Source organism: Lampetra fluviatilis, chromosome 9, assembly GCF_964198595.1.
Source record: "Lampetra fluviatilis chromosome 9, kcLamFluv1.1, whole genome shotgun sequence".
NCBI lineage: Eukaryota > Metazoa > Chordata > Hyperoartia > Petromyzontiformes > Petromyzontidae > Lampetra > Lampetra fluviatilis.
In genome coordinates this window covers 6,164,800-6,179,019 of record NC_136283.1, presented here as the reverse complement: position 1 = coordinate 6,179,019, position 14,220 = coordinate 6,164,800, and the positions used below count along the sequence as shown (strand labels likewise).

The following is a 14,220-nucleotide window of genomic DNA, read 5'->3' as shown; positions in this document are numbered from 1 at the left end:
TAATGTAGTGTTCTACACCACTGGGCTTGGGTCAAGTCTCAATAAAAATCATCGTGATTTCACTTACTTCATCTCACCTGGTGGCCCCGACTCAGGGGGAGGAAATGCAACATTCCCATGGTAGGTGCTAGACCGTCCACATCACTTATTTTTGCGATACTGCGTTTGCAATTTTGCACGAGTACAAACAGCAAACTCAACACACGTGTCAAAAGGCAACGTTTCGGGAAATTACTCTTCTTCACTGGTGATTTCCCAGTGCTTAACCTTTATCACATGAAGTAGCACTTGTGCAGCGCCTTTAGATGGCGTTACATTTAGACGCTTTATAAATGCCGGATATTATTATACTGAGTGCCTCCTTTATGTCTTTGTAGCACGCGCACCGGACAAGCCGCTTCTTTAAGGGTGTCCAACTGTGGTTTGTGACTCTCAGAGTTTGTGTGTGACCTCACCACCCCCCTCTCCCCCCCACCACCACCCCATCCCCCCACCACCCCCTATCCCCCCCACCACCACCCTATCGACCCCCCACCACCCCTTATCCCCCCCACCACCCCCTATCTCCCCACCACCTTCATATCCCCCCCACCACCCCCCTATCCCCCCCACCACCCCCCTATCCCCCCCACCACCCTCCTATCCCCCCCACCACCCCCCTATCCCCCCCACCACCCTCCTATCCCCCCACCACCCCTTATCCCCCCACCACCCCTATCTATCCCCCCCCACCACCCCCTACCCCCCCACCACCCTTCCACACCACCCCCTATCCCCCCCCACCCACCCTATCCCCCCCCACCACCCCCTATCTATCTCCCCCCCGCGCCGCGTGTCGTGGTGGTACATCCCGCCGGCGCGTGACGTCACCGCGCGGCCGCGCACTGTGGTCGTCGCGTCGCCATTTTGAATTGGCGAGGCGGCGGCGGCGGCGTCGCTTTCGGAGAGCGGTGCGAAGCGGAGAGAATTGTTAAAGCGCAGAGCGCAACTTTCCTCCCCCACCCCACCCCTACATCATGTCCACCAAGGACGGTGGCAAGCTGTCCCCCACCGACCGGGTGGTGAAATGTGAGTGGCGGCGCCGTTATCGTCGTCGTCCGCGCGCGCTGTTTTTTTTCCCATCTTCGCCTTTTTCGCCTCGGGGTGAAAATCGTAGCGCGCACGGGGCGACGCGAGCCGTCTCGTCGCGCGTGATTGGCTGCGACGCCCGCGTGGCCGCCGCCCTCGGCCAATGGGGAGCGCCAACACGGAGCGAGGCGCCTATGCGCTACGCGGAATGTGGTCGGCGTCCCTGAGCCTCAGGGCGGACGGGAGCGGTGCCCACCGTTGTTTATGGAGCGCCGCGCGGTGTTTTGCTCGCCACCACCACCCCCTCCCTCGCTTTCCTTCGCGTTTTAATTGCCGTGATAGCGTCGAGGTCCTTCATACTCATTTGCTGCTCGACGTTTTGGCGTCCTTGGGTTTTCGTTGCTGACAACACAAAAAAGAGATGATGATGATGATGGTCGCGGTGGTGTTCGACTGCGCTCGCTCGTGCCCTGTTGTGTGTGCGTGCACCTTTTGCGGGGGCATTTGTTCGTTTGTGGTGGAAAGAAGGGGAGCTGTGGTGATATCCCGTCAGCTCGGTTTTTGAATTAGGATCCACGGATAGCCGTCAGTCGATGTTAGCAGAAAGACGTATTTAGACTCGTCTAGGTAGACTCGGCTGTAAATGAGTAAGTACCTCGCGTGGGGTATAAAACGTCAAACACTTGGGTATACAAATGCAGTCGGGCTGTGTGTGTGTTGCTGATCACACCACCGCCCTTGGTGTACAATGCTGCCCTTTAATATTCGCTCGCCCAGTAGCACTTGCCCCCTACAGTCTTTAGGGCCGACTGTGGGAATCGTGTGTGCGCAGCCCTCCTCGCCTGTCATTGTTGGTGTTGTGTTGCGGCACTCGGCCGCCTACGCCGTGTCCCCCGTCCCCCCCTTAATCCGTTTGCAGCCCGGAGCCTGGGGACAGCACGCGTGTCCCGCCCACGCCCGCACACTCTGTGTGTCTCCGTCTCTCGCTCGCTACAGACGGTGCTGCGTGTGGCTTGTGCTGCGTGTGGCTTGTGCTTCGTGTGGCTTGTGCTGCGTGTGGCTTGTGCTTCGTGTGGCTTGTGCTTCGTGTGGCTTGTGCTGCGTGTGGCTTGTGCTGCGTGTGGCTTGTGCTGCGTGTGGCTTGTGCTGCGTGTGGCTTGTGCTGCGTGTGGCTTGTGCTTCGTGTGGCTTGTGCTTCGTGTGGCTTGTGCTGCGTGTGGCTTGTGCTGCGTGTGGCGTGGATTGTCCTGCGTGGGTTAGTGAGCAAACGTAGCTCAGGAGGGTGGCCGTGCCGCATACCGTGTATAACGCCTGTCCGGTCACCCCCCCCCCCCGTCAGGGTCAACAACATAAACGCGTATGCGATATTGTATTTAAATAAAACGTACAGAAGGAAATGTTGCTTACACCATCTTTCATCATGGTTATGCGCGAGCCTGTCGTGGTCGACGCCAGTCGCCATCCTCGGAGCCCACCACCACTTGTCATCCACCCAACCAACCCATTCTGGTCATCATGCTCGCAACATTCATCCACCCACCACCATTCACGGATCACAATCACCATTCTGGCCTCCCATTAGGATCACAAAATTAAAAAAACCAGTCACCAGCTCGTCACTCACCAAACACATAATCGATCTTTGCCATTGACAACCAACATTCTTAACCACCTCCTGGCACCTATCACCTCTATACTCACACACTGCACTTAGAGCTCAACTCGGACAGATAACCCTTCATTATCACAAGCATGAATCATGTTAACTTGCAGTATACCCACCCCCTTCATTCCCTGATTACCAACACCCACACATCCTGATCACCCATCATGTCCACCCACTCCTTGGTTGTCATTTGCTATCTCAGCCACACACCCACTGAGGTCTTCTACCACCATCACATTCCCTTTTACCTCTACAGCTCTTGATAATAAAGTGGTTATGCGTCCGTTATACAATCAGGTGGTTGAATTGTGCATGTATATCTTCTTGGTCACCTTTGGGTACCACTTACGAAACGACGAACAACATTCTGTTAAGTACAGGAAAATGGTAGATGGAATGAAATGGACTGGCATGAACATATCTAACAGAAGGACCTCTAGTTATGATCTCGGACACAAAAGAAGAGCAAGATAAAGATAAAGGGGAGAAAATGAAGGCTATGACGAGATGAAAAATGGGAAGGAAAGAGAATGGTTGATGGAAAGTACAGGAAGGAATTAGCAAGCCCTACAACAGAGCCCCAAGATGTTCAAGAGTGGATAGCACGTGCATCAGATTCAGCCAGTGCTCAAAAGCAAGTACTTCATGAGTATTCCATTTCTTCAATTGCAGGAGTCTTAAGGTCACTGAAGGGAATTCTCAGTTGAGTACCATGTGAGACTGAGATCTATGTGGGACAAATGCCCGTATGGGCTCGTATGGATAGACGAGAACGCATGTTCCTAACAAGTAATGTAGAAATTTGTTAATGTCCTCATACAAATTGTAGATGTTGAGGCATGACCCCAAATGGCATGAACTGAGTAGTTGGGTTCGATCAAGGCAATAAGGGCCAGCACCCTTGCTCTTATGCCTTGTACGTCACTGGTTGTCCAGTGTTGGTCACCGAGCCTGTGGATTGCACATGGTCCCTTAAACCTATGATGTCCTCTCCTCTACATCTCTTCACACGTCACTCAAAATCCGTGCGGTATTTGACTCGAGCTTTATCGGAAATGCCACGATCAGCCTTGTCCCTTCATGGGGGATTAGAGATTTGCATTGGTAATTGCAGTGTTCTGCCTGGATTTTCACCAAGTACCCACTATGGTGGGATGAAGGTAGTAACATTGTGATAGTGGTGGGTGAAAAGGTGGTGCTGCTGATGTATTTCGAGACTTATGGATAGTCGTCAGTTTTAATGACCATCAGTGAGGTCCTAATTATATAACGGCCTCTTAGATCAACCATTGTTTGGTCCCCCTTCAGCCTGATATGGAGATTTGCATGGTCGGTAATAATGACTGAAGCTGATGCAAATGTAGAACAACCACTTGTAATACATGGTACTGTGTGTCTCCAACATGTGCTCATGTCTTTGGTGTTTACCCATTGCTATTTATTTCAGCTCCGTTCATTTAATCGTATAATGTGTACACCGCCACTGACACAGTACTGCAAACAAGACATGTCATGTGAGATTTCTATTCAATAAACAAATTTTACGACTTGGGCAGCTGTATTGAATTAATTGCCTCTCGTATTTCCCAGTCTTTTAAACGGCCATTTGTTGTGTATTGTATTATAGTAGAGGTGAATTGCATCATTGATTAGTGGCACCTTTAATAAAGTTTTTTAAATATAACTAATGATTAATCTTAGCAACAACTGTGCCATTTTTGAAATGATGCTGCCTCTTCATATAAATGGTGGCAACTTTTCATGTTCTCCATGAAAATAGTGCCAATACCTACAACTTAAAATTGATCTTTGGGCCCAATTGGCAAAACTATGAGTTGTTTTATAAAGGAACTCAACATTTTTAGAAGTCACATTGAGTTGGCATACATGATTACAGTTTATTTGTGCTTTGTTTATCAATTGTGTTGCGTCATAATGTTTTACTTTAATTAAAATAAGCAGTGTATTACTGGATACTTTTTCATTTACTTAATTATAAAGTGAAAGTGCCTACAGCTTTTGGTGATTAACTGTAACTTTCTAAAATTGTATATTTTTTATTAAAGCAGTTAGACTTTGCTAAATAGACTAGCCTAGTTTTTAACCATTCCATTTCGTGTCCCCCAAGTTTAGTTTAGTCAGCTGTGACATGTTTATGAGTATTTTGATACCATGCGAGGTTTTTCATTTTATTTATTGGATATCTTTTACCGCTGTGAAATACAATATGTTCCATGACATTTATTTACACAGCAATATTTTACTGTTTAAAAGCATCACGTAATGTTTTTCACCCCTGGTATAATCCAGTTTTTGCATTACTCTGAAATGTGTATTCATTAAAAAAAAAGCAAATTATACTTCGAACAATTGATGCTTGCTCATGCATATATAGAAGTACAATTTAATATTTTGAAAGGTGGTTTACAGGATTTTGGAAACATTCACCATTGTGTATTTACCAATTTCTTTAGCTGTGATTTCCAAAGTATTGTTTGTAAAGATGGCTCAATCGAATGTATCTGAAACATTGTTGCTATATCCCACTGAATAATTTTTTTACACTGTGGCATATGCAAGCAAATTACTTGGCATTGTAGTTATCTTCAGAAACTATGGACAGTTATTGGCTTAGGTTTGCATTCTTCTAAATTTGTTGCCAAAATTATGAGTTAAAAGTTAAAATGGTTCAAAGTAGAATGGTTGAGTAACATTTTAATATTCTGCATATAATAAGTAACGTCTATAACTTACCAAGTTAAATCTGTGCTTTTTACTTTGTTATATATTTCCACATTAAATATGAATAAGTTGTCAGGTTTTGTACTGCATTTTCTTTTGCACAATATGTAAATTAATCTGTACACTATTTTCATGACTTAATTGTAATCGTTCAAGCCGAAAATATGAATCCATTTATGAACAGCGATTGCAATATTAAATAACGTGTTTACATGGCAAAATGTCAATAAACATAAGGTATTCCTAAATGTAAATGCAACATTAAAAGCCATGAAAGATTTAGTATCCTTTCCCATTTCTTCAACTTTAGAATTCATATTTTATGCTGGACATGCGTTTAAGATTTGCTCAGTATATCGGTGCTTTTGGTTATTTATGCTTAATGGATCTATCACATGCGTGCCCAATTATTTCTAAAAACTTGTTATGGCCTTTGCTTACCAAATATTACGTAATTCACGTGTGGATTAGGTGTTTTATAAAATGATCACTAATTCACCAATTATTTTTATTACTTTCATTTTGACATCCATTACAAATTTTAAGCATGTCCCCTTGATTAGAAATGTTCTCTTCCATTACATCTACAAATCTCAATACAGTGCAATTTATCAATACACGGGCTTGCTAGGTTCGGTTGTCTTTCTTTGGTTATTTTGAGGAAGTGCTTGTGTCTTTAAAACAAATTAATTCTTGCTTAGGTTTTCTGAAGGGTATTGTTAAGTTCATCGTCCATGCTGTTAGTTTGACCTGACAGTGTTGACCTGAGAATACTTAACAACAAATGGCAAGACACTGTTGAAACATTTCATGTGGAGTCTTGTGGTAAAATGTTTTCCATATTTTGTACATAATACTCATGATGTGAGTATACATTACCACTAAATACTGGGCACAGTGTGTAAACCATAAAGCTCCTGTATTCGGATTTCTCTTGATTAACTTGTTTTGGGCAGACTAAACCAGAATTCTGTAAATATGATTGGTAAATCCTGTATTATACAAGGGTATTTCCAAACCAAATATGTCTAATAGACAATGTTAAGATGCTACATCCTTCATAAATGTTCTGTATGGATATTGGACAATTGAATAATTTTATATGATATTTGAATGCAGGCACCAGGGCAGTGATGTTTTCTCACTCCTAAAATATCCTGAGATATTGATCATTGCAAATGGAACTACATCTAGAGTGTGCCACCTATAGCTTCTGTACCATATAGTTTTGGAATGAAATTCTGGAATTGAATTTCAGGTGACTCTTTATGCTTGCATACTGCAGGTGTCCTATTGCCATCGTCACAATTTGCTTGGATACTTGATTCCTGGGAGAGATGAATGCCTTGAAATGTAATAGTATGCCTTTTATGAATTAACTGTTTGAGAGCAGTGTTTGCAAACATTCTGAAATATGCATTTATGTGCTGATACATTCTGTGTTTAAAATGGTATAAAGTTCTCCTCAGCACCGTATTTATTAAATTGATCAGTTCCCTTTATTTGATTATGGCTGCATGTTTGGTTGATACTGGATTTATAAATATACCACTGTATTGTACTGCGTGTGCAGGCAGAGATATTTCTAGAGGCATGGTGGCTTTTTCTGAGGGTTCTTTATACCAGTTTTAAGTGCAGCTATTTGTTTATTTTAGCCAGGGGACCCTTAGCTAACACTATCGGGTTATAACTTGGCTCACATTTTAAGCTCTCATTCAAGTTTTGCAGAAAGAGTAAAATATAAATGACTCATTTGGTAATATGTGTATGTATGCTTGCCCATGTGTGTCCAGGCAAAATTTAGTGTTGGTAATGTATAATATAAAGTTCAGAGTTCTACAATATGTTGTCTTCCATCTTTGTACACAAATGCAGTTAAACTTCCTGAATTAAGCCTTCCCAGTTTGTACATGAGTATAACACTGCAGAATTTATTTTCATTACGAAAATGATTGTACACGTTTGAATGCTCAATAACCTTTATATAAGTTACTGTACTGTGTAATGTAACATAGTGGCGCAGTGGTCACACTCGTGCCTCACAGCAAGGTGTGCCTGTGTTCTATAACCAACTCTTGCACCTTTCTGTGTTTTCCCCCTGATCTGCATGGGTTTCTCCTGGAATTTTTGTGGCAAGTCGTAGCCAAACGTGTAGTGAGCATGTGCGTGATGGCAGTGATACTTGTAATGTGTTTTTTTTGGTCGCACCAATAATTCCGAAAAGGGGATGTTATATAATCCCTTGGAAAAGTTAAGTTCCAACAGCAAATAACATATATAAGAAATATTCTATGAATAAAAAAAATGTCAACAACAATACTTTAGTCGATTAGCAGTTATTTGTGCAACTCTTTACATGCATTGTGCGATTGAATTAAAAAACATTTTATTGAGCTAGCTTATTATGTTTGTCATTACAAGCTATTAGCATTTTCATCAGTGCTTAATGTATAATTGGGGGACGTTTTTATTTAAATGTCGGCTTCATCCAGTTTGATTTAGAGAGACGCGCACCGCCTACGGAAGTTGTGGACCCATCAACCTTTTCAACCTTGCCTTAATGATATACAAATTAGGTTAATAGTCTAACAGGTGATAATGTACATTGATTAATGAATGCAGATATTATTCACTGGGGAAATATGCTGAAGTTACGTATTTGAAATTAAATGTTTAATGCTGAATAAAAGCACCATTTCACTTACTGCTCTGCCAATGGTATTTGACAATAAAAAAAGGATATTCACATAATTAAACCAGGCAGTCCAGCAGGCAAGTTTCCAATGATATTCCAACCAATTTTACCTTATTTTGGATTCTCCAGTTTTGGACCCTGCCATCAAGACCTAATAATGAAAATGAAATGAACGCTGTTAGCTGTATATGGCTTGCTCATTAATATACTAGTCATGCACATACATGGCATAAATATTAATGAGCATGTGGGAGATGGTTTGTTTGATGTAAAAATGATGCACTTTCAAGCTCCGCCCCCTATATATGAACCGGTGCATGCTCATAAATAATACTGAACTCTCTACAAGATAATTGAATTCTGATTAAAAATGTTTGGTATTTCTGGTAATCACTTGAATAAAGGTGTTACCAGTTTACTGCACATGTCTTTCAATAAAAAAAATCAACCTTCCTGACTGAGATTCTAAGGATGCAATACCAGTTTGATTTGATCTCACGGCGCGGCAGTTGGAACATTGGGCAAGTTTCCTAAATCGCCCCCTCTTAACCGCCCAGCAGTAGAAATCAGTGCACCACAATCACAGTCTATCAGCAGGTCCCTTGTGGGGTGAAATGTGGACAACACCCTCCTCTTGCAAGGCATCTGGCCAGTGTGGAAGAGTCGGGCAAACTTCCTGCTAGGGTGTGAGCAAATAATTGCAGGGCAGCACCTTGATGATGGTAACTAAGATGTGCCAAGATTACCTTGATAGGCCTTCTAATTGCAGATCCTGTGGTATAGTGGTATAGATTAATAAATACATAAGTAAACTTGTGATCGAATGTAGTCTTGTGTGCGTGTCGGAGAAACTGAATTGTGAGTAAATTACATGACTAAAGTTCTTCTATTTGGGTAGCAGTGGGGCAAGTCACTTGTTGACTGGTTCTAAAGCTACAGCAATAAGCTGATGCTGACATTAAGAAAGGGCAATACTAACACCCTAGAGGCTGGTGAGATTATGTACCGTGCACGTGGCTGCCATGTACCCACAAATGCATGGTTGGCACGTCGGTGAAACTCACATTTTGATCAAAGCAATTCTTACTTTTTTCATATTCCTAGAATGTTGTTGGTACCAGGTTGGTAAAATTGTGCTTGGATCAGTCATGAGACGCAATTGTAATAAACCAAACAACTAACTTGTGTGTAATGGTGTCAGTTTGACAACATGCTCAGACCACAGCCAACTCTGGCCTTAAGTAGGGTCTTAAAATTGATAATCCATAATTCTTGTCATTTCTCCTGAATTATTTTACCACATCTACCCAGAATGTTTTTTTTCTTTTGGCCACTGGCCCATTTTGCTTCTTTGTAATGGAAAACAGACACTTGATCCACTGAGCTTTGGATCAATTCACCAGGAGTAATGCTTGGTGGTTTTAAATGGCCTGGGAGGGAATTGACCATTTCTCCATTGTGCTAGTGCTTCGAATGCAATGTCTGACCTCTACAGTCTACATATCACATGTCTTATGTTACCATTAACATTGGTGAAAATGCAAGTGGCACGTGCAGCACAAATTTTTAATGCAACGAAAATTTCAATCAAAGGAAGCTTATCTATTATTTTCATTTACACTTTGAACTGGCACTCTCAAACTTGTCTACGTGTTATCACTCACCATTCCATTTAATGAGCTCTGTCCACCTGCAGACATTAAGAAAGGGCAATATTAACAGCCATGTCTCTCGTATATATCCGAGCAATTTGCTTATATAATACCCTATACAATCACCACAGGCATGTGACAAACCCAACAACATATGAATGACATAACAGGTATTTGTGGCTTAATCTAACTTAAAGTGGTACACATCATCTTCCTATAAGCGCCCCCCAGCAACGTGCAAAGATGGATTTGAACACCAACAGTCTCTCTGTGATCTCCAGTGAGTCCAGCTGGACTTGTGTATTTCTCAGAGTCCAAAAACAATCTTTCAGTTGCACGATACAAAGAAGGTGAATAATAGAATAAAGTAAATAACATTCTGCCCCAGAGATCACAGGCAGTGTCCTACACGTACCGTACATGCGGTAAGCAGTTGCAGGCTGTGCATCCATGTCGGAATGGTTCACTGCCTTCGAGGTGGCCTCGTGGTGTGAAGACAGCGAGAGGAAATACACTCGTGCGAGCTCGAGGGCGGCTGTATCTTTGCTGCGGACCAACAGCGACATGTGTCGATGCTATTGCTGCATGATCACATTCATTGCGTTTCCTCTTTAATTAATTGGATCATTAGCTAGTTTGTTTTTGTGGCTCGGTGGCACAATCATTGTTTGTGAATTAACGTTAATATTACAGCTGTTTGAATGGTTTGGTGGCGCCTTGTAGGGCAGCCCCAGGAGCAGCGGTGAATGTTAACCACATTTTATGGTTATTGATGGTTACATTTACAATGGTGGTTTTTAGTCATGTGGATGTGGAGTTGGGACTGCTTACCACAGCCGCTTGGTGGTTGTGCGAGCATTGTCGTTATGATTTCATGGGTAACGGAAAGAAGTAATCTTCATTGAATAGGTTAGGCTGGACCGGAGAATCAATCCTTAATTAGTCTTGGAGATTGGATACCTGGTAGTAAAGTAATGGCATTCTCAGAAGTTGGCGTACGTTCCACCGGTCGACTCAGATGCTGGCCGAGGTGTTTTCCGGGCAGACCTCGCGTAGGTTATGCCCCAGCGGTGGCCCCGAGTCATGTCGAATATCACAGATAGCGATAGTAGAATTGCAAAGGAGGTGAAGACAATGGACAAGTTGTGGTGCGGCTCACTAAGATCACTGTATATGGAAGCCAAGTGCCTTCAGTGGGTGTTGCAGCAGCAGCGTTATGTGGAATCGGGACAGAAAAATATGAGATACTCAATTGAGGATGCGATGCGGGCAGTTAGAGGACTCAGGGCTAGAGGTTTTTCACACTGGCAGCCAAGAATTTGGCCATTTTTTATGTGCGTATCATACAAGGCGTTTAATTTTGCATTACGACCGCAGGTATTGTGGTCTATGTAAACATGATTCCTTGTAAAAAAGGTGTCAGTTTTGTTGCCAGATAGAAGGGTAAAAAACCAATTATCATATTTTTTACTGGCAAATGAGGTTCCAATGGTGTAAATGCTTATCCCAGAGCTCTCATACTCTGATGGTGCATTGTCTTTGAGTTGTGCGCCTTTTGGCGTCATCTGGTCCAACCCATGTGAGATTAGGCTCTAAGGAAAGCTGTCTCGGGTGTGGACCAATCAACTTCAAAGACAGTGCACATTATCAGAGTTATGTTTTTTGTTTGCATTATGACTGTAGGTATTGTGGTTTATGTAAACATGACTCCTTGTAAAAAAAGGTGTCAGTTTTGTTGCCAGATAGAAGGGTAAAAAAACAATTATCAACGAGAAGATAGTGGTTATCATTTCTGTTAGTAGTTCTGGAGTTAGGCTTATATTTAAGCACGACTTTGTATTAGACACATGAATTATAGGAATAACACTTCAACTCTCTAGTTTCCACTTATGTTTCCATTCTTGAAGCAATTGTGAGCCAAATTGTTTCATTTTCAAGTATCGGAAGTCTATGCAAGTCATTATTCTGCCAATTGTCAACAGTGCAGTAGTGAAGATGGTAATGGTGAGGTTGCATTTGATGACAGAGCTCCGCAATGTTAGCAATTGTAATTTTTAAAATAGGTTCACAGAATTGGTACAATGTGACATGATTCTTTAGCCACAACTGGAATTGGAAAAATAAAGCATCAGGAGGAGACTAAACCATCTTTAGTCATTGCATTGGGGAGCTTTATCACCTTGTCCAACTACACCTGTCATTTTTCTGCAATAACTTAAAATCTATAATTGTCTGCCATTGTGTGACTCGTAGACCTGTTCACGTGGTGATATCAGGGAGCCTGACGTGTTGGAAAATGAAATTAATAATCAATTCCGTATTTTATTTTATAATGAAGGATTTTTTAACTACACTGATGCCCTCGTGTAAGAGTTTTGAAAAATAATGATAAATATAACATTGTTCTTGGTTCTTTCGGTAAAGTCACGTAGAAGGGAAGTAATAAAATAATAAAAATAAAATATAATAAAATTATTCTCACGACGTTTCGGCCACAACGCAAGCAGCCGTCCTCAGGTGAAAACCAGGTCCGCCAGCTTCGACGGACCTGGTTTTCACCTGAGGACGGCTGCTTGCGTTGTGGCCTAAACGTCGTGAGAATAATTTTATTATGTTTTATTTTTATCATTTTATTATTTTATTACTTCCCTTCTACGTGACTTTACCGAAAGAACCAAGAAGATGAATCCCTGCAGTCACGAAAGCTTTAAATCAAAATTTATAACATTGTTACGCTATATTACTCTGTATCATACTTACTGACTTTATTGTTCATGCAATTTCAGGGATTTCCTGCTGAGATGATAGTGCAGAGAATTTGCTACTGAATTACATATCAGCTTTTTTCAAAGGGGGAAGGAATGTTAATGATTGCTTATTTTTTGTTTTTTTCTTCCTCTCAGCGGTACCATTCCCCCCGAGCCACCGGCTCACCATGAAGGAGGTGTTTGACAGCGACGGTAAGCCGCGTGTGGATGTCCTAAAAAATCATCTCGTCAAAGAGGGCCGTGTGGAGGAGGATGTGGCACTGAGGATCATCAATGATGGTGCTTCCATCCTACGCAGAGAGAAAACCATGATTGACATTGAAGCTCCTGTCACAGGTGTGTTCCGTTTTTTTTTTGCCTTTTGCTAAGAAATGTTTTTCTGTTTTATGAGGTGAGAATGGAAGAAAAAAAACCATGACAGTTGTGAAGTCCTTGCTCCAAGCAATACACGTAATAAATACCACCTCTTTGGCTGTGAGCCATATTAAATAATTCATTTGTTGAGTGAGTTATAGCTGAAGTACAGTGAGGGTGGATGAGTTATGGCCAGCAGGAGTGTTATGATACAATACAGTGGTAGCAGAGGAACAATAGTTATTCTTGTCAAGGTTTTAGTTGCAGCAATGGGTACTCGGTGAAGTTGAACGTAGGTGGAAGTTATACTAAGACATTGTACCAAGTCAACTTGTCTCGCCCAATATTTCAGAGCACTGAATGAAGCAGCAAACAACTTTTGCCCTCACACCTGTTGTTGTTTACCATATGCTTGTGGCCCAGTCTTGCCAATGGAAATGCAAGCTGAAGTATTTCACGATGACACTTCTTTCCTTCTGCGGTCATCCTGACTAGACCAAGGTCATCCAACGAGAGAACAGTTACAGATGAGGGCAACAGCATGAGTGTTTTTGTTACCAATCATTCCTGCTTATTCTGAGATTGTGGATGTTTTTTTGGCACAGCACCCTAAGTAAGTGGTTGACTTGATTATTAATTCTCTATAAATAAAAAAATAAAAAATTGCTTTTGGAGTATTACATGCAGCATAACCTTGGGTTTTATATGTTTTAACACATCTTTCAAAATAAATATTGCATAATCCAAAAGTGTGATGTATAATGACCTTCCTGCAAATTTACAATGTGTTATTAGTCAATATACAACTGGCAGTATCTTATCGGCATACATAGTTGCTCAAAAAGCACCTGAGAAATAGACATTATTACTCGGCAACCTGAAAAAGAATAACTTTAGCTGTTTGTTAAATATATATGTACTTGTAATTCCATACCAGTACATATACAGCCGTTTTTTGTCATTCCACTGCTAGATGAAAGCTTTCCCACACCCGCGTGGTCATGGTGTGTTTTTTTTTTCCACCATGCTGGTCTGTGTGGGTTGGTGAAGGAACGGAGGAGCCACAGACATTGGGGAATACTGTCCAGTAAAACTATGGATTTTGTTGCACAGCCCTCTTTTGATGGATTATAGCACTACTCAAATACTAGTTTACTCCAGCAACATTTATTTTGCCTGCTCTTTGCACGTCCTTACAACATTTGTATTAAACATCCCGAAATGAAATACATTTCCTGGGGTGAAAATATTCACAATAAAGCTAGGTTGTGTCAA

The 14,220-nt window shown here is 42.0% G+C and overlaps 1 protein-coding gene across 2 annotated transcripts in view; it reads left to right on the top strand.

Moving 5' to 3' along the window:
• The first annotated feature begins 882 nt into the window (after positions 1–882).
• LOC144934161 (serine/threonine-protein phosphatase 2B catalytic subunit beta isoform-like) overlaps positions 883–14,220 on the top strand; it is a 50,781-nt gene continuing 37,443 nt past the window's right edge. Inside the window, exons 1-2 of one of the 2 annotated variants that reach the window (XM_078859677.1) lie at positions 883–1,068; positions 12,727–12,927. In XM_078859677.1, the coding sequence (XP_078715803.1) occupies positions 1,017–1,068; positions 12,727–12,927 (253 nt within the window). In that variant the 5' untranslated portion in view covers positions 883–1,016. The remainder of the gene's footprint in view (positions 1,069–12,726; positions 12,928–14,220) is intronic. The other variant, XM_078859676.1, reaches the window with a different exon arrangement.